At 52.1% G+C, this 17,649-nt stretch overlaps 3 protein-coding genes across 7 annotated transcripts in view; 1 reads left to right on the forward strand and 2 right to left on the reverse strand.

Moving 5' to 3' along the window:
• Window positions 1-832: 832 nt before the first annotated feature.
• Window positions 833-7,636, reverse strand: Pgam5 (phosphoglycerate mutase family member 5). 3 transcript variants are annotated; one of them, XM_005402943.2, is made up of 6 exons: window positions 7,378-7,635; window positions 4,936-5,114; window positions 3,435-3,560; window positions 3,244-3,332; window positions 3,012-3,145; window positions 833-1,709 (listed from the first exon to the last, which is right to left on the reverse strand). In XM_005402943.2, the coding sequence occupies exons 1-6, from the start codon at window positions 7,566-7,568 to the stop codon at window positions 1,559-1,561; spliced, it is 870 nt and encodes a 289-aa protein (XP_005403000.1). In that variant the 5' UTR covers window positions 7,569-7,635; the 3' UTR covers window positions 833-1,558. The 3 variants fall into 3 exon arrangements, with proteins under 3 accessions (XP_005403000.1, XP_005403001.1, XP_013359095.1); XM_005402944.2 differs by having other exon boundaries at window positions 3,012-3,142; window positions 7,378-7,634; XM_013503641.1 differs by having other exon boundaries at window positions 1,576-1,753; window positions 7,378-7,636.
• A 2,946-nt stretch (window positions 7,637-10,582) lies between these two features.
• Pxmp2 (peroxisomal membrane protein 2, 22kDa) lies at window positions 10,583-17,309 on the reverse strand. Its single transcript, XM_005402949.2, has 5 exons — window positions 16,974-17,309; window positions 15,826-15,939; window positions 14,892-15,054; window positions 13,535-13,654; window positions 10,583-10,911 (listed from the first exon to the last, which is right to left on the reverse strand). The coding sequence occupies exons 1-5, from the start codon at window positions 17,093-17,095 to the stop codon at window positions 10,834-10,836; spliced, it is 597 nt and encodes a 198-aa protein (XP_005403006.1). The 5' UTR covers window positions 17,096-17,309; the 3' UTR covers window positions 10,583-10,833.
• A 127-nt stretch (window positions 17,310-17,436) lies between these two features.
• Pole (polymerase (DNA directed), epsilon, catalytic subunit) overlaps window positions 17,437-17,649 on the forward strand; it is a 44,534-nt gene continuing 44,321 nt past the window's right edge. For 2 of the 3 annotated variants that reach the window (XM_013503642.1, XM_013503643.1), the window contains exon 1: window positions 17,437-17,586. In XM_013503642.1, coding sequence (XP_013359096.1) covers window positions 17,525-17,586 — 62 coding nt within the window. In that variant the 5' untranslated portion in view covers window positions 17,437-17,524. The remainder of the gene's footprint in view (window positions 17,587-17,649) is intronic. The other variant, XM_005402950.2, reaches the window with a different exon arrangement.

Consider the following 17,649-nt stretch of genomic DNA (forward strand, 5'->3'; position numbering starts at 1 on the left):
TGCCCCAGGTCCCCCCAGGCCCATCCCTGTTGCACACAGAGCCAGGAGCATCTACCGAACTGCCTGGAGACACTGAGGGGAGAGGCTATTGGAAGAGCCACAGAGCAGAAGGACTTTGTATTAATGGTGGAAAATTTGCCAGGAACTGACATAAAGAGTCAGTTTTTTATTTTAAAAAATACAGGTTACAGTTGCCTTGTGCCTCAAGAACAGAATGAGTCAGACTTCTCCCGACAAAATCTGAAATCCCAGCGCCATACCCTTGACTTTAGTAGCATGATCTTGGAGCTTCCTTTGTTTTTTTTTGGTTACGGAAGCAGTGATTTCCTGTGATCCATCGAATTAAACAACTCTACCTGCCTCCAGCGCCCAGGGCCAGTGCACAAAGACCACTCTTGGCCACTATTTCAGTTTAATACCACCTCTGTTCACTGTAACAGGCACAGCTGGGAGGTCTCTGGGGACTGGAGAGGGGTGACTGACTGCATCCACACTGCGCCTCCCGAGGGAGAAGACCCCGTTCCTTCTAAGCAGTGCCAGGACCCCTCAGAGCTAAGGCTTCTCCTTCAAGGACCACCTGCTTCCTTGAGGTCAGGTGTTGGGGCTATGGCATACAGGGGGCCCTTGGCACAGCACTACAGTGGGAGGCCACTCAGCCCCCATACACTTGTCAACTTCTAGCAGTCGTGAGTGGTGTTTCTAGGGGATCTTATATGAGGCCTGGGTTCATGGCACATGGGAGCCTCCCACCCAGGGAACACAAGGTGCTGTGACACCACTGCTGTCTGTGTCAGCACAGGCTACCTGTTTTCTATGAAACAGGAAGTCACAATTAATACTTTAAAAACACCCAAAAAATTTTATTATGCAGTTATTTCCAAGATGACAGGGAAAAGTATCACAATTCATTGTACTGACTGCAGAAAATGTTCATAGCACTTCATAGAAACTGTAGTTTTTTCCTGTTACACAACATTTTGGGAGATACATCATATGAGTATTTTATCCCATATGCCCACAAGATTTATAGTCACCAGTGCAGAGCTGGAGCCACTGGTGTCAGACAGCTCCAGGAAAACTGTTACTGGCTGTGCCCCGACAAACCTGCCCTCTGCACAGCTTCCAGTCCTGGCCTTGGAGTGCAGATGCAGCAGTGTCAAGTCCCTAGCCCAAGTCTGAAACGTTTTCAAGGCAAGAATCCAGAGGAGGAAAATCTTTAATTGACAAATATTTAAATGATAACAGGTTTCCAGACAGAAGAGTATGAAGTGGTAGGCAGGCTGTGAACAAAACATTGGTCATCCTCCCCCAGCTTGGTGCCATGGCCAGGATCCCAATATGACAGCCATGCACCCTACAGTCACCCCACAGACTGTAGGTGCCCTGTAAGGCAGAGAAGCCAGGTGGTGTGAGTGACTGCTTCTCTCAGCCTGAGCAGAAGTGAGTTCCAGGTACATCCCCAGGATGATCTTGAGACACTTCCCACCAGCCTCCGACTGCTTTGCAGCTGGAGCACAGCCAGGATGAGGAGACAGAGGAAGGCAGTGCTGTAGTGGCCTCAGGACCGGGTGACCATGTTAGGTGGCATGAAGCCCGTGTCCCCCAGGGTCCGGAGTGCAACCCGGCCGCTGGGGCGGATCACCAGGTGGGTGATGCTGCCATTGTTCAGGGACAAGCGGAGCCAGCCTTCCGGAGGGAACTGCAGCGCTCTGGAGAGAGAGGAGCAGCAGCTGAATGCAGCTGAAGCACAGCCCTGTGGGGATGCATGCCTTGAGCCACCTGAGGGACCTGCCCTGCTGGGACTCAGGCCCTAGTAACTTGAGCTGTGTGCAAGTAAGAAACACACTGGTTTCCTACAAGTAGATGGGATTTAACTTGCTTTTCCAGGGTAACAAGGGGGTAGTTAAAGGGTGAATTTGATTGTGATTGTGTGTGTGTATGTGTGTGTTTTACTGGGGATGAAACCCAGGGCCCCCTGCATGCAAGGCAAGTGCTCACCACTAAGTTGCACCCCCAAAATGTATGTATTTATTTTACTTTTAATGATTTATTTTTATTTATTTATTGAGGCATGGTCTCACTAAGTTGCCTGGGCTGGCTTATGATCCTCCTGCCTCAGCCTCCAGAGTAACTGGAGTCACAGGTATGTGTCACTGTCCCCAGCTCTGGCTCTGTTTCAGCACTTTATTTCACAAAGGAGAAGCAGCTCTAACTCCATGTTCCTGGTAACTCCTGGTACCTCTTTAGTATTAGTGTTACCACCTAGTGACTTGTTATCAAACATGTGATAATGTGTCAACATGACAGACTGCCCAGGCACAGAGAAGCATGTGCAGAGCCACAGCAGAGGTGGGTCCATGCAACCCTGGAAGCGCCTAACCCTGTTGGTAGTACGAGCCAAGCAGCCATGCACAGGGTATAGCACTCATACCACCAACAGCTCTGTGCCTGGTCTGGACCCACCTCAGCTGGGTGGAATCCTGTTGTACGTAAGAATGAGATCCCTTGGTGACCGAAGCTAGCCCAGGATTTTCTAATGGCTGTAGGAGAGGCACAGCTCCACACAAATTTGAACTTCTCTCTTACAGGGATTTGTTCACCCTTTGCCAAATCATCCAGGGGGACACCCATATATTCAGTGACACCCACATGACCCATACACTCACGCATCCCATGTAGACCTTAACAGTGGTTGGTACCAGCTTGAGGAAAAGTGAACTTGTGCACAGCCCCCTACTGTTTACCGCTCACAAAGGGAAACAGGTACTGCTGCTTGCACCCAGCAGACCCTCAGCACCGGCACTGGCGCACATCCCTATGTGCCATTCCCCATGCATCAGAGACCTCTATGTGACACACAGTCCATGCATAACTGATTAGGACCCTGCCTAAAACAGACCAAGGGCTCCCAGGACAATTCAGCTCCTGCAGGTAGCAGCAAGGGACCTGTGTGTGGGACACTGGCTCTGCCCCGGCCTTTATCCTCACTCCATGCCACACAGGGTTCCCACCTGCACACGATGTAGCGGATGACATTGGCATGGCATATGAAGATCTCGTAGCTGTCCTCCTCCTGCTCGGCATCAGCCCGGTGGATGTAGTTCCGGAAGGCAGCCTCGATCCTTGCTCCATCTTCGTAATACTGCTGAGGGCAGAACAAGGAAGCATCAGCCCAGAGCAACTGCAGGCCAAGCTGGTGAGGCAGCACACCCTCCCGCCAGGTGGCCGAGTGACAGCTTTTACCACAGCCTCGGGCTTCCAGTGTGACACAGGTGGGTCAGGCTCGATGGGGGCGCCTTCCCGCAGCAGGTCGGTGCTAACTCTGGAGACATCTAGAGGGGACAGGGGGCTCACAGTGCTGCACCAGGAGGTGCACTGTACCCACTCTGCACGGTTAGTGGTCAGGCAGGAAATAGGTCCTAAATAGCACTCACCTGGCAGGTGCTTGCTGATGATGTCTGTGGTCTCCACGGCACGGGTCATGGAGGAATGGACGATTTTGTTAAACTTCAATCCCAGGCTGGCAAGGCGGAGGCCAGTGAGTTCCGCCTGCTCCCGACCTTGAAGGGGAAACACCTGAGAAACTCTCCATGTACCTGGATGCCCTTACTCCCTACAGACACAGGTCCCACATTGCACCAAACTCCTACAAGGGCCCTACCTAACAGGCCTGGGTCAGGAGCAAGAGCAGTCTTAGTCATGAGTTTTGTCTGAGTCTTGTGCCATGCTCCTGCAGGAATTCTTGGAAAAGGGGTTGTAGGGTGAGACTTAGTCATGCTCCTCCCTGCACAGAGGATGCAGCTGCTCCATTAACTGCATGACCAACCTGCCTGCCGCCAGAGTTGGGCTGGCTGTGTGTTTTGTCACCCCATACTCAGCTATGTCCACATAGCAAGTTGTAGTCCAATGCGGCCTCTAGCTGTGTGACTCACAGATGCCACTCACACAGACTGGGACCTCAGTGCTCCTGAGCAGGCTGATGTGGCCCCACTGCCTCTTCTCAAGTGTATTTTGCACCTGACTGAAGAAGCCCCAATAAGTCTGCTTCTGCCAGATACAGCCACCTCCACAGGTGGGTGCTTAACTGTGCACAGGAGCCAGACACTGCTCGCAGGAGGGGCATGCTCTGTGGAGAACAGGCCTGGGTGCCCCTTCCTACCATCGAATTCTTGAACACATGGAGAATGGGAAATATCAACTCTTGACGACAGCAACTCAACCAGTGTGGTGGCAGCACCTAGAGTCCCAGCTACAAGGGAAGCTGAGGCAGGAGGCCTGCTTAAGCCCAGGAGTTGGGGCCAGGCTGGGAAACATAGTGAGACCCTTCTCCAAAAACATAAAATTTAACTCTCTCAGCTCACCCTACAACCCCTTTTCCAAGAATTCCTGCAGGAGCATGGCACAAGACTCAGACAAAATAGCCTCTGGGGCAGTAAGAAGTCACAAGGACCCCATGTCTGCTGGTACACACACACCAGTGAAGTGACAAGCTCCATGACAAGGATGTTCATCAGGCAGGTTCATCAGTGCTGAACAGAGGGGTTTGGGGCCAGGTGTGCAGGCCCGCAAGACAGAAGGCACCAGCAGGTCCAGGCACCATGCGCACAGAGCCCCACTAAAACAAGCACTAAACTTGATCTCGTACAACAAACACTGACCACAATGCTTTGCACAGGGTTGCTTTTTTTGGTGGTGGTGGTGGGGGTTTCAGTGCTGGAGCTAGAACTCAGGGCCTCATGCCTGCTAGGGAAGTGCACTGGAGAGTCTGAGCAGCCACGCCCTGGTCCTGGAATTTTTAAGGGAACAAGAAGGAGCTTGGCTCCTGTGACGGTGACTGTAGTGACAGTATTCCCACCTGGGGGAATGGAGGAAGCCCACTGCCCAGACACCTGCAAGGCCAATCAAGGGAGTGAGGGCCATGACACTGGCACATACCCAGTGGGGTCAGCGTGCAGTCCTCTTCCAGGGCACCATCCATGTGGTACTGGGAATGCCGGATGAGGAAGATGTGCCGCGTGGCTTTGGCCTTGTAGTGGCCCAGCCTGGATGCTAGCTCTTCTTCTCCAGATTCCACATTCCTCTTCCGAAGGTTGATAAGAGACAGTGGTTCTCGCCTAATGTTGGAGATAAGATGATGAGGCCTTGTGACCTCTTCCAAGACATCCTGAGTTCTGGGACTAGATGGTATTTCCAGCTGTGACGGAAACAGGGCAAGAGCATGGTGGGAAAGCTCAGCCCTGGCTGGGAGAGGCCAGCTCCACAAAGCACACCAAAAACAATTAAATTACACAGGAAGATGTGCTTAGGCTATATGTAAATATTACACCATCTTACATAAGAGATGAGCATTCACAGATTTTGGTATCTGTGAGGATCCTGGAACTAATCCCCAGAACACCAAGAGACCACTGTTACTGAAATTAAATCATTTCAGAACTCCCATTTTTTCAGTCACATAAGTTTCGTTTTTTTCTGGTACTGGGGATTGAACTCAGAGCCTCACACATGCTAGGCTAGCACTCTTCTGCTGAGCTATACCCCTGCTTCTATTTTTTGAAACAGGGTCTTACTGAGTTCCCAGGCTGGACTCAAACTCATGATTATCCTACCTCAGCCTTTAGCTGGGGTTATAGGCCTGTGCACAGTGCGCAGACACACTAAGCATCTTCGGAATGCTCAGCAGCCCCTGCAGTAGTGGCCATCACACTGGCTAGTGGGTGTGGGAACTGAAGCTACAGAGTTAAAGGTGAGAGGCAGGAACTGCATAAGTTAAACCTTCCCGAGATTCCCCTGTGGAGACTGTGGTGGATGAGGAATAACAGGAGGGGCATCATAGTGACCCAGAGGCTATCTGGCAGGGCTGTCTTGGCTGCTGTGCACACCCTAGTAGCTGAGGGATTCAGAGGCTAAACCAGAGAAAACAGGCAGAGCCAGGAAGCTCTGAGCTCCACAAGGCCCCCAGGAAGAGCGGGGGCTTGCCCTAGGATTTGCCAGCACAGACGGAACGTGAGGAGATGCACCCCCTTCTACCACCTTTTTTCTCTGGGTCCCTCCTTACCCCAACAAATTTAAATCACTCCGAGTCTCCCTATTCATGTCTAGACATGAAAAGCAAAATCAGGTAAACCTGGACCCGACTTTAGGTTCTACTTCAAGGAAGTTCTTTGACATCAGAGTGGATATTTTTCTTTAAAAGGGCTGAGATGCTGGGCGTGGTGATGCACCGGTCATCCTAGCACTGGGAAGGCTGAGGCAAGAGGATTGCTGCCAGTTTGAGGCCAGCCTGGACTACATAGTGAGATCCTGGCTAATAAATAAGTAAATAAATAAATAAAAGGTCTGAGAAATTCATAGTAGTGTACTGATTTTTAAAGAAAAAAAGAGGATGGGTTGGACATGGTGGCACACGCCTGTAATCCCAGCACTTGAGAGGCTGAGGCAGGAGGATCGTTGCAAGTTGGTGGCACACGCCTGTAATCCCAGCACTTGAGAAGCTGAGGCAGGAGGATCATTGCAAGTTTAAGACCAGCCTGGGCTGCAAAGTGAGCTCAAGGCCAGCCTGAACTGCATAGTGAGACCCTGTCTCAAAAAGACAAAAAGAAGAAAGAAAAAAAAGTAAGAAAGAAAAGAATGTCTGTCTAACCATTAAAGAAACATCAGACAAATCCCAATTGAGGACCTCCCAGGAAACACTGGCCCAGCAGTCTTGATCATCAGAGAGTGAGAGACCAGCCCAGTTGACAGGCATCGCAAAACACACTCTGGGATTAAGGACTAGGAGAAAATTGAGATCTGACAAACAAACATTTGGTGTAGTAAGTTAATAACAGAGGAAATTAGTTGTGGGACACCAAAGAAAGGCTCCTGCTTAAAGATTTTCTATGACTATATAACTATTCCAAAACGTTCATTTTGTAAAAAAATTAAAAGTTAAAAAATAAATTATGAAGTTCCTAATACAACTAGGGAAACAAATATTCGTTAAATATCACTGACGCTGGTTTACCAATATACTGAAAACACTGTCATTTCAACACATATATTAAAAGCCTGCACTGATTGCATTTTCAGCTGACACTGATATTAAGTAAAACTAAAAATTCCCTGCTGTAACCACAGTCTTATTTCAAAAGCTCCATATCCACAAGTAGACAGCGCCGGAGCACCGACCGGGCTGGGAGGAGGCGCTGTCCGCTCTTCCCAAGGGGATCCTCAGGCTCAGGTGTCCCGATGCAGGGACGCTCGGGAGCCTCAGACGAGGCTGTCCGATCACAAGGTCCCTCGGGGACACTCCGGGACGCACGAGGGCAGCCCGCCCGAACACACGGCCCTCAGGGACAGAACACTCTCCCGCCAGCCCCAGGACGCGCCGCGCACCTATCCCAGTTGGAATCCCAGAGGCTGGGCCCCGGCTGCACGCCCTCAGTCCAGGCCGGCGGCTCGGGCGCGCGCGCATCCGCATCCCCACCGCCGCGCGGCTTGCCCACGGCCACCGCAGAGAGGAGCACGGCTGCCGAGCCCCCAGCCAGCCCGCAGGCCGCTAGCTGCAGCGCCTGTCGGAACGCCATACCGCCAGTGCCTGGTCGACGGAGCGCCGAGAGGGTCAGGCTTCCGCACTCTTCCACTCCCGGCTGACGGAAGTCCCGCCCCTGTCTCCTAGCTGCGCGAGGGCCCTTGGGAGTTTTCCTAGTCCACCGGGCAGCAACGGTGCAGGAGGGGCTGCCCCCCGCCGGGCGCGATCGCAGGGACGGTAACGCGGGGAGCGGGACGGGAGGGACAGATTGCGAAGCTCTCTGGCGCTTCGCACCGGCCCAGGGACCACGGGACCTCATGGCGATGTCCCCAGCTCAGCCACTGGTAGTGTAGGCGCTACAGTATCCAGGAACCAAGCCCTTTCTCCCTCGTCTCGAAAGACAGCTTATTGTGGCGCCTTCAGTGTCCACCTCCCCGAGATCAAAAGACGCAGGGGATGCAGCAGGTGGATGCCGCTTTCAGGCCTACCCTGCCCCTCAGGTATTAGGGTTAAGCTCTGGGCCTTCACGCTGAGCTGCGTCCCCAGCCTTTTATTTTTTATTTTGAGACAGGGTCTCACTAAATCGCCTGTTTGCCCAGTGTGGATCCAAACTTGCAATACTCCTGCCCCAGCCTCCAAGAGTGCTGGGATGAGGGGCCTGCACCACGATGCCTAGCTTCTTAGACCTTTTTATGAATTCATATTGTCCAAGTATAATTAAAATATCGGTCAAGACAGCCAGATTCAAGTGTAAGAAAAAACTGCTTCCTTGTGAAACAGTATGAAGCTCATTGAGCCACTTACCACCAGCCATTTTTACATCATTTGAATGTCCAAATGGAAGACTGGCGGCACCCAAGAAACTGTGTGAAAGGAGCTGGGTGGCATGTGGCCTCTGCTAAGCCAGAGGTAGGGGAATACGAATTCACATTACTTAAAAACAAAGCTGCCCAGGAATTCTCCATCTTGTCTAACCCTGAGGTCTGAGAGGCTGGGAAGCTCTGCCACGTCTGAATCCAGGTTCCCTCTTACTAGCCAAGGGCTCTTGCCTCAGTTTCACCAAATGTTGCAGGATCGAGTAATGCTGTGGTGTTCCCTGAAGAGTTCTGTCACAGGAATCCTGAGATAGATGTTAAAACCACAGCTGATCTCTAGAACTGAGAACTGGACTGTTTATTTTTTGCAGAGGAAGTCTCATTGCTACATTGTCTGGGCTGGGCAAACTTCTGGGTTCAAGTCATTCTCCTGTCTTAGCTGCCAGAGCAGGTGGCTAACCAGTGTGCACCACTGCACCTAGCTGATCTCTGGAGTTGAGTCTATAGTTTTTTGAGATCGAGAGCCTTAATTTGCTATCATTGCCAGGTAAGTGGGGTCCACTGGAAGAGGTGAGTTGGAGGTAACGGCTGGAATCATCATGATATACATCAACTGCACTAGCATTGGTTACTCAGGTAAATGCCTCAGCTTCCACTGGGAACCACCCCACCCCAATGCACACTGAACCTAAAGCTCAGCTTTCTGAGGAAAGCTGATGTTTGTATATCCACGGTGGCCCTGGCGTGAGGAACATAGATGTATCCACTGTGGCAGAAGGGACATTACCAAATATGGTGTCTATGGCAATGCAGGTGAGACCAGGAAGTACAGGGACAATATGGCACATAAGGGCAAAGGCCTGAATAGACTCAGATAAACGCAGGAAATTGGAGTGTAAGGGAGGTTAGCCCTCCGGCATCAGAGGCCTAGCAAAGGTGGCAACCACATTATACATTTCATTTCTGTGCTCTGACCAAAAGTGCCCAGAGTCTCCATAAAAACCCCTGGAAATGGGTGCCATAGGGGCGTACTCCCTTGGAGTTCCTCCTGGCTAGCAGGCACCTTTTTTTTCCTTTTTCTTCCTAAAATAAAATGCACCTAGTTCATTCCGCACTGCTGTGTCCATGGATTTCATTTTTTGTTGCATTCAAGTCAAGAGCCTGGAGGGAAGATAAAATTGGTAACACAATGTGCAGCCTTAAAAAGGAAACCTGCCTCACAAACAGAAAAAATGGGGGCTGGGGATTTAGCTCAATGGCACAGCACCTGCCTGGCAAGTACAACGTCATGAGTTCAATTCCCGGTACCAGAAAGAAACCAAAACCAAAAAAACCCAGAAAAAATATTCTGACATGCTACAACATGGATGAACCTTGACAATCAGAAAATTCCAAGACTGGGTAATTTATCAATAATGGAGATTTATTTCTCACTCTGGAGGCTGCAAAGCCCAAGACCAGTGTGCCACTGGTGAGGGCCCAATGTCTCTGATCCCAAGATGGCACCTGGTTCTGAATCCTTCAGATGGGGTAGGGTGCTGTGTCCTTACTTGGCAGGAAGGGCCAGTGGAATGAACTCTCTGAACAATCTTTTATATGGGTATCAATCCATTCATGAGCGACTTAATTACACACCCTAAAGCCTCCAATTTTTTGTGTGTATGGTACTGGAAATTGAACCCAGGGCCTGGCACATGCTGCCACTGGAGCTCCCCCAACACTCCCCCTTTTTGGTACCGGGAATTGAACTCAGGGCCTTGTGCTTGCCAGGCAGGCGCTTGTGCCCCTGAGCTGCATCCCCAGCACCCCCAACCCTTTTTATTAAATTTAATTAATTTTTTGCAGTATGGGTATCAAACTCAGAGGCACACTACCATTGAGCTACACTCCAGCACTTTTTACTACTATTTAACACTATATCTGGTGTCTGCATTCAAACCTTGGCAGATACTATCCTAAGTGAGATAAAAGGACAAATACTGTGTGATTCCACTCACGAGACGCCTAGACTCAAATTCAGGGAGAGAGAAAGTGGGATGGAGTTGTTAGGGGCTGGGGAAAGGGAAGGGCGCTGGTGTGTCAGTTTGAGGAGATAAAACCCTGGAATGGACAGTGGTGATGGCTACACAGCACTGTGACTACTTATGTCAAACTGTGCTGTTACTTACCACAGTGCACACACAAACAAAGAGCACACCTGGCTACATGTTTCTCCCAAGCAACAGAAACTCCTGAAAAATCACAATCACCAAGGAGGCAGCTCCATCACAGTTTATTGAGATCCTTGTTGGGTTCAAGGCAGCACCCAGTACCATCTCTATCGCCTGAGGTGGCAGCTGCTTCTCTCAAGATCGAGACACCTAAGGCTTCTGTTTCTCCAGCTGTCATTACGGGGCACCATGAATCACATGATTTAGCATCAGACGGAATCCTGCCTGCACTGGTCCTGGGTCTCCCTCAGGCGGGTGCTCCCCAGCCCCATCTGCTGTGTGTCCAAGGTCCTCCTCAGGCTCTGTCACTTCCCCAGGAGGCCAGGTAGGCGTACCAGAACAGAGCCACCAGGTTGGCAAAGAGCACCCGGAACTGCCAGAGGAGTCAGACAGAGGTAGCATCACCAGGAGGAGCGGCTCAGTCAGTTGTCTCCTCACCTGCTGTTCTACTTACTGAGCTTTAGTTTGTACCCAGCTCAGTGCTAGACCCAGCACAGACAGGAGGACAAGCTGTCCACTCTAAGGTGATTCCAGGCTGTTGGGAAACAGCACCACATTCGGTAATGCCCATTCCACCACAGTGGACATTTGTGTTCTTTACACCCATGGCCACTGTGGATGCTTCTGCTGTGAACAAGGGGTACAAACATCTGCTTTCCTCAGAGAGTTGCTCTTTAGGTTCAGTGTCCATTGGGGTAGGGTAGTTCCCAATGGGAGCTGAGGACTGGAGCGGGGGAGACAGCTGTCCCTTTCCCCCTTCACTGAACACACTGTCACCAGTGCTGCACCTTGGTGTATGTGTCTGGCACCTGCCCCCACCCAGAGTTACCTGCTGGCAGGTGCTGTCTCTCTCTTCTGGCTGGCTGGCCCTGGCTGGACCCGGCATATGGGTCCATGAGAGCAGCAGCGCGTCAGTTCACTAGCCATGCAGTGCCAAGTATGTACCTACTGGCTGCCCTTCCTGCCCCTTACGAGTCACCCAATGTACCCACCTGAAATGGAAACTGTGATGGTTAACCTTTTGTTTTTTCCAGTACTAGTGATTGAACCTAGGGCCCTCCCACTGAGCTATGTCCTCAACCCTTTTTTATGTTGAGATAGGGCCTCACTAAACGGCCTAACCGCCCAGGCAGGACTCAGAATTTTCAGTCCTCCTGCCTCAGCCTGCCAGAGTCTTGGGATTACAGCTGTGTGCCACCATGCCCAACAGTGACAGTTAATTTTGACTGTTTTAAAAGCAGCTGCCCTGGGGGATTAGTAAAGTATACTCCTAGGTGGAGACTGTCTGGTCCCTGTCCCTTCCTCTCTGCCATTCTTTCCCCATGTTCTGCTACCTAGCAGCCATGAAGTGAGCAGTTCCTAGCCAGGCATGTTGGTGCACACCTATAATCTCAGCACATGGAAGGCTGAGGCAGGAGGATCACCGTGAGTTCGAGGCCAGCCTAAACTATATAGCAAGACCCATCTTAAAAAAAAAAAAAAAATTCCTAGCTCATTCCTGTCTTGTAGCCAGCCAACCATGTACCGAACCCTCTGAAACTGAGCTAAACTCCAATTGTAGGTGCCAGAGATTGCATGGCAGCCGTGGGAAGCTGACCTTCTGCCCTCAGCCCTTCTCCAGTCAACTCCTCTTGGTCTCCACACTGGATGCCACTCAGTCACCTACCTGCATGCAGAGGCCCCATGCAAGCACCCATCTGCATGCCTGGAAGAGCCCCATGCCCTTGCCTCTGGGGTACTCCCGGGAACCCCACACACCCATACATCCACAGGGAGCCACATCTGCACCTAATGTGGCCACGCCGTCCCAGCCTCCACCCACGCAGCTCCTCCTGTTTCTCCCCATCTTCTACTGCTAGGAAGCCCAGACTGTCCTGCAAGTCACAATCCTCCTGCTTCAGCTCCCCGAGTGCTGCTGACATGACAGGCATGTGCCACCACACATGGCTCCTAACCTCCTGAGAGAACTTTCTAGACTTGTGATCTCTTTTAAGCTACTCCATCCTTCAATGAGAAGGAATCCAGTTCCCTGAGGCTCCTCCTGGAAATACTACTGATTAGCTTGCTGTGAATGCTGGACACCTTTTTATTTTGTGTCAACTCCCTGCAGCTTCTGTTCTGGCTGGCTGGCCCTGTCACGTTCACACTTCCCTGGTTCTCTGGTGTGCATGGAGGTGTCCACATGTGTGCGTGTGGACCAGCCTGCTTCTGTCCCTGCCCTCCCAGGCTCCTTCCCCGGGTGTTCAGTGCTGGGTCTCCCTGCTCCTTCCTGTGAGGCACAGGTGAAGCCAGCCCAGTGGAGCTCTTCCCATGCTTGCTGTTCAGTGGGGTGCAGAAGCAAATTCCTGAGCAGCCTGGGGCTGCACCCCTGACAGGCCTGCAGGACAGGCTGGGCACCTAGGCATTATGAGGACCCTGCCCTCCCCTCGCCTGCTTTCTCCTGGTCTTGCTGAGGTACTCAGTGTACAGCTCCCAGTGAGACCTAATGGGGACCCCGTGCTAGCAGGGTAGGCACAGGTTGCTCAGACCCAGCAGGGTCCTGGCTGCCTGCATGTGCTGTACCCTGAACCCTTGAAACCTGGAGCTCTTGTGGGCTGGCAGGCTGGGTGTGGTGACAGCAGCGTCCCTGGAGCCCTGGGTCTTGCTCTCCTGTGTCCCCACTAGCCCAGCCCTGCCACTCTCATCTCCTTCATTGGGCGGTAGCTCCCAAAGACTCTAGGTCCCCCCAAAAGGGCCTGCTTATGCACAGCTGAGGTGTGGCTGCATGTGCAGTTCAGTGAGCGACTGAGCCTGGCGAACCAGAAAAATCTGACCAACGTTAAGCCACAGGTGTCCCTGGTGCTGACTCTAAGCCGAATCTGCTGAATGCATGGATGACACTGTGTGGCTCTGCAGCTGCAAACCCAGGACACAGGCACTCAGGGATGTGACACAGGGCTTGAGAAAAAGCACAGCTTGCTGGGAGACAGCGCACACAAGACTACGGGAGGCCTCACCTGCAGGGGCACATAGTTGATGTTGATGAACTGCATCGGGGTCCACACACGCCAGTTCATCCGCAGGGCTGGCCAGAAACTGCTCCTCACCCAGGTGACAAAGGAAGCGGCGTCCTTCCCCTATAAGAGGCAGAGGTGGTGAGCGGCCACTCCAGCCACCCAACCTGACAGTGAGTATTTTGTTTTCCATGACAGGATCTCAGTGTATAGTTTAGGCTGGCCTTGAACTTGTGGTGATCCTCCTACCTCAGCCTCTTGTGTGCTAGTATTACAGGCATGTGCTACCATGCTTGGCCAGAGATCAGATTTGAACATGAAGTTTTAGAACGTTCATATGGAGAAAAGCAACTTTATATAAAATTTAAAAAGTGGTCAGGTGTGATGGTACACACCTGTAATCCCAGCACTCAGGTTCACTGTGAGTTCGAAGCCAGCCTGGGCTATATACTGAGACCTTGTATCAAAAGTAAATAAACCGGAGAAAAACCAAAAAAAAAAAAAAAGTAAATAAAGGGGCTGGGGATTTAGCTCAGCGGCAAAAGCGCCTGCCTGGCAAGCGCAAGGTCGTGAGTTCGGTTCCCGGTACCGGAGAAAAACCAAAAAAAAAAAAAGAAAGTAAATAAATATCTCAAAATGAAAAAAAAAATTGCAACCTGTATTTGGTAAAAAACTGATATTACTAACATACGCAAATACACAAATCTGTGAGAAAACCACAAACACTAATGGAAAATAAAGCTCAGGGATAAAATACACATGGCAGAAAAATATATACATAAGCATTCAATGTTATAAATAAAAATATACAAGTACAGTTTTTCACCAACAGCAAAGATATTGAACCTTTTAGGGCTTTCAGTGATACAAACAGCCTGCTCTAGGACACACACCATAGGTTTGCCACCATGGTGCTATAGGGTTCCAGACATCGAAAGGCTTCTGCACTATCAGAGACAGCCTTTTGCTTTTGGTGCCATGGATGGCTTTGGCACCCTGGTGAAGTCTAGGGACACCTCAGTATCATGTTTTATGAGTGTATAAAATAAAATACAGGGGACTACAAAGTAACTGATTATACTCAATTGCAGCTGTCAAAACAGGGCAGCAATCCCAGGATAGTACACAGGCTTCTGGTCAACACATCTAATGCGGAACCATCAGGGATGACCCAGAGAGTGATGCGCACCAGGGTGCCACCCAAGTATCCTGTGATTCTCCCTGGGGATAGGGTACTGCCATCACTGCATGGTCTGCTGCTACATTTACAAAGGAAGATGCACTGAGTTCAAGCTGAGTGTAATGAGGTGCCCAGATGCTTGGAGTTCTGCGGGTGCTAGGCTGGATCGCAGACACCTACCTCTAGCAGGCTCATGGTGAGGAAGAATAACAGCAGGAAGGCCGGGGCAAAGAGTAGGCGGTCTAGGAGCAGCCTCTTAACAGCAGCCAAGGGAACCTCAGGAGGGACCCAATGTTCCAGGAAGAGGTAGAAGTAGTGGCTCAGGGGACCTGTGATGAAGAACCTGAGGCCCATAGAGGTGTGAGCAGGACTGGTTCTCTCCACTGGCCTCCTCAGGTCCGGCCTTGCCCCAATCCATCTCCATTCTATGGCACCCTCTGAGGTGCTAAATGCTGGTGCCAGGGCTTCTCAAAGCAGGAAACAGAGGCTAGATGACGCGTCCCACCACATCGCCTCACATACCACTGGAGACAGCAATACACTGGAAAAGCGACTCAAGTGAGCACTCACTCAAGTGAGAACAGAAGTAGCCTTTGTGAATTCTGAATTTAAAAAAAATACCCCAAGGTTAGGGGCTGGGGATTTAGCTCAGCGGCAAAGTGCCTGCCTGGCAAGCGAAAGGTCATGAATTCGGTTCCCGGTACCGGAGAAAAACCAAAAAAAAAAAAAAAATACCCCAAGGTCGGGGGATATAGCTTAGAAGCAGCAGGCAGAGGCCCTGGGGTTAAGCTCTAGCTCTGGGCTCCAGGGGTAGGGAAAAAAAAAGCTAGGCATGGTGGATCACACCTGTAATCCCAGTACCTGGGAAGTCGAGGCAGGAAGATCAAGAATTCAAGGCCAGCCTGGACTATATACCAAGACCTTGTCTCAAAAAACAATACAAAAACCCCCTGTGTACGTATATGTACGCTACATAAACAAAGCAAACTGGCTTTTATCCCACGATGATTACTTAAGTTCTCTTTCTTTCAAAAAACACCTTCCCAGATGAGACCTTTCCAGGACCTTGCCTTAGTAGCTGTGCTCTGCTGGGCAGCCCCTTTGCAGTGCTCACCCGTAGACTGCGTATCTGAGAGGCCCACTGACATCTACCCTTTGAGAGTCTTCTTTCTTCTGCTTCTTCTTAGTCATCTGGGCCAGGACGTTCCCAAGGGCTGACAATATGCCACTGTGGACAGAGAGACAGAAAACATGAACAACCGCCCTAGGGTTTCCCTTATCCTGCTGGGGGCTGGAGCTAGCAGGGCTGCTCTGAGATCACTGCATGGGCTGCTGGGACCAGTCTTCGTCCCCGCAATTGCAGAACTCAGCACATCCACACACCAACACGATGCTGGTAACTGTGCTTAGTGTCATGAAGGTGTGGAGTTAAAAAGGCAGCGGTGTCTAGTGTGGACACATGACCCTACGTATGTGGTGAAACTGCACAAAATTAATACACACTGAATACAGGAAAAATGGAAGTATGAACATGATCCGTGGGGTGCACATAGGCTGCATCTGCCTGATACTGTATCTTGGATTTATAAAATGTTTCCAATGGGAAAAGTTCCTACCCCAAGAATTCCTACGCTGGTTCTCACATCTGCATGCGAATCCACACTGTTGCAATAAAAATTTCTGTAGGAAGGTGAAAACGGGCCTATTACTCTCTCTGAAACTGGGTCTATGGCTGCCTTTGGAACTATAAAATCCAGAATTTGTAGCATAGCACAGGACCTTTTAATCTGACCCTTGGCTACTTCCTGTTTTGTTTTGTCTTGCCTTTTTGAGACAAGGTCTCACTATGCAGTTCAGGTTGGCCAATAATTCACTTTGTAGCACAGGCTGGCCTCAAACTCGCAGCGATCCAAGTGCTTCAGCTTCCCAAGTGCTGAGAATACAGGCTTGCGCCACCACGCCCGACCCTAGGCTACTTCTTTCTCAGTTTCTCCAGCCTGCGCGGGCGCCTCAGGACTTTGCCCCGCCCCCCCCCTCCCCCGTGCCCTCTCCAGAGCCCACGTCTCCGCACGCTTAAAGTCGCGGTTCGGTGTGGCCCCTGTCTTTCTAGTTATTCACGAGAAGCTCGCGGGGCCATGGGCACCTGTCCTGCACAGCGGCGCCCGCACGGTTTAGGGAGGCTGGGTTCACGGAGGACACGGCTCCACCCGCGAGGCGCAGGGAGCGGGTCGTCGCCAGGCGCCCCTCCCCTCCCGCGCCCACCTGGTGGCCGCCTTGGTGAGCACCGGGTAGAGCCGCAGGAGCAGCAGGTAGCGGGCGAGCGCGCGCCGCGGGAGCGCCCCGATCGCAGGCTCCGCACGCAGCCTGGACGCTGCGGGCGCCATCTCCGTCTCTGTCTGCCTCGCGCACCGCCCGGGGCACCGACCCCTCCGCGGCACGGCTCGGCACGGGGCCCGGGGCTCCGGGCCCGGGGCGGGGACAGCCGGACATTTCCCGCCCCACCGCGGGCCGCAGCGCTCCCGCGATAGACTTGCTGTGCCCAGCACGCGCCTCTGCACACTTTCGCTGGTCCCTGACCACCGCCTCTTCGGGCGCCGCGCCTATTGGAGCGTGGTGGGGCGTGGCGGGCAGCACGCCTGCGCACACGGCAAGCGCGCGGCCCCAAGGGCCCCTCCCCCGGGCCCCCGGCGATTGCAGCGCGGGTTGCGAGTGCGTTGCGCCTCCTGATTGGACGCGAGCGCTTCCAGCCTTCGCGAGACCGGGGAGAGCGCGCCAAGTTCGTCCGGGAGGTAGAGGAGTCTGCGAGCTGCGCCATGGTGCTGAGGAACAGCGGGCGGCGAGTCGCGGAGCCCGGCGCGGACGGCGAGGCCATTCGGTGAGGGGCGTCCCCGCTACCGGGCGTCCGCGGGGCGGCAGGCGGGCACGAAGGCCCCTCCTG

Source organism: Chinchilla lanigera, unplaced genomic scaffold (assembly GCF_000276665.1).
Source record: "Chinchilla lanigera isolate Chin_1 unplaced genomic scaffold, ChiLan1.0 scaffold00081, whole genome shotgun sequence".
NCBI classification, from domain to species: domain Eukaryota; kingdom Metazoa; phylum Chordata; class Mammalia; order Rodentia; family Chinchillidae; genus Chinchilla; species Chinchilla lanigera.

Bases quoted from the DNA above. Each gene is read 5' to 3' on its own strand.
- Pxmp2 (XM_005402949.2), bottom strand. From the start codon at position 17,095: ATGGCGCCCGCAGCGTCCAGGCTGCGTGCGGAGCCTGCGATCGGGGCG. The intron at 15,940-16,973 runs GTGGGCGCGGGA...CTCTGTCCACAG, and splicing joins CTCACCAAGGCGGCCACCAG to TGGCATATTGTCAGCCCTTG. The intron at 10,912-13,534 runs GTGAGGCCTCCC...CTCCTCTGGCAG, and splicing joins TCAACTATGTGCCCCTGCAG to TTCCGGGTGCTCTTTGCCAA.
- Pgam5 (XM_005402943.2), bottom strand. From the start codon at position 7,568: ATGGCGTTCCGACAGGCGCTGCAGCTAGCGGCCTGCGGGCTGGCTGGG. The intron at 5,115-7,377 runs GTGCGCGGCGCG...CTCCAACATTAG, and splicing joins TGGGATTCCAACTGGGATAG to GCGAGAACCACTGTCTCTTA. The intron at 1,710-3,011 runs GTGGGAACCCTG...CTCTCTCTCCAG, and splicing joins ATCCGCTACATCGTGTGCAG to AGCGCTGCAGTTCCCTCCGG.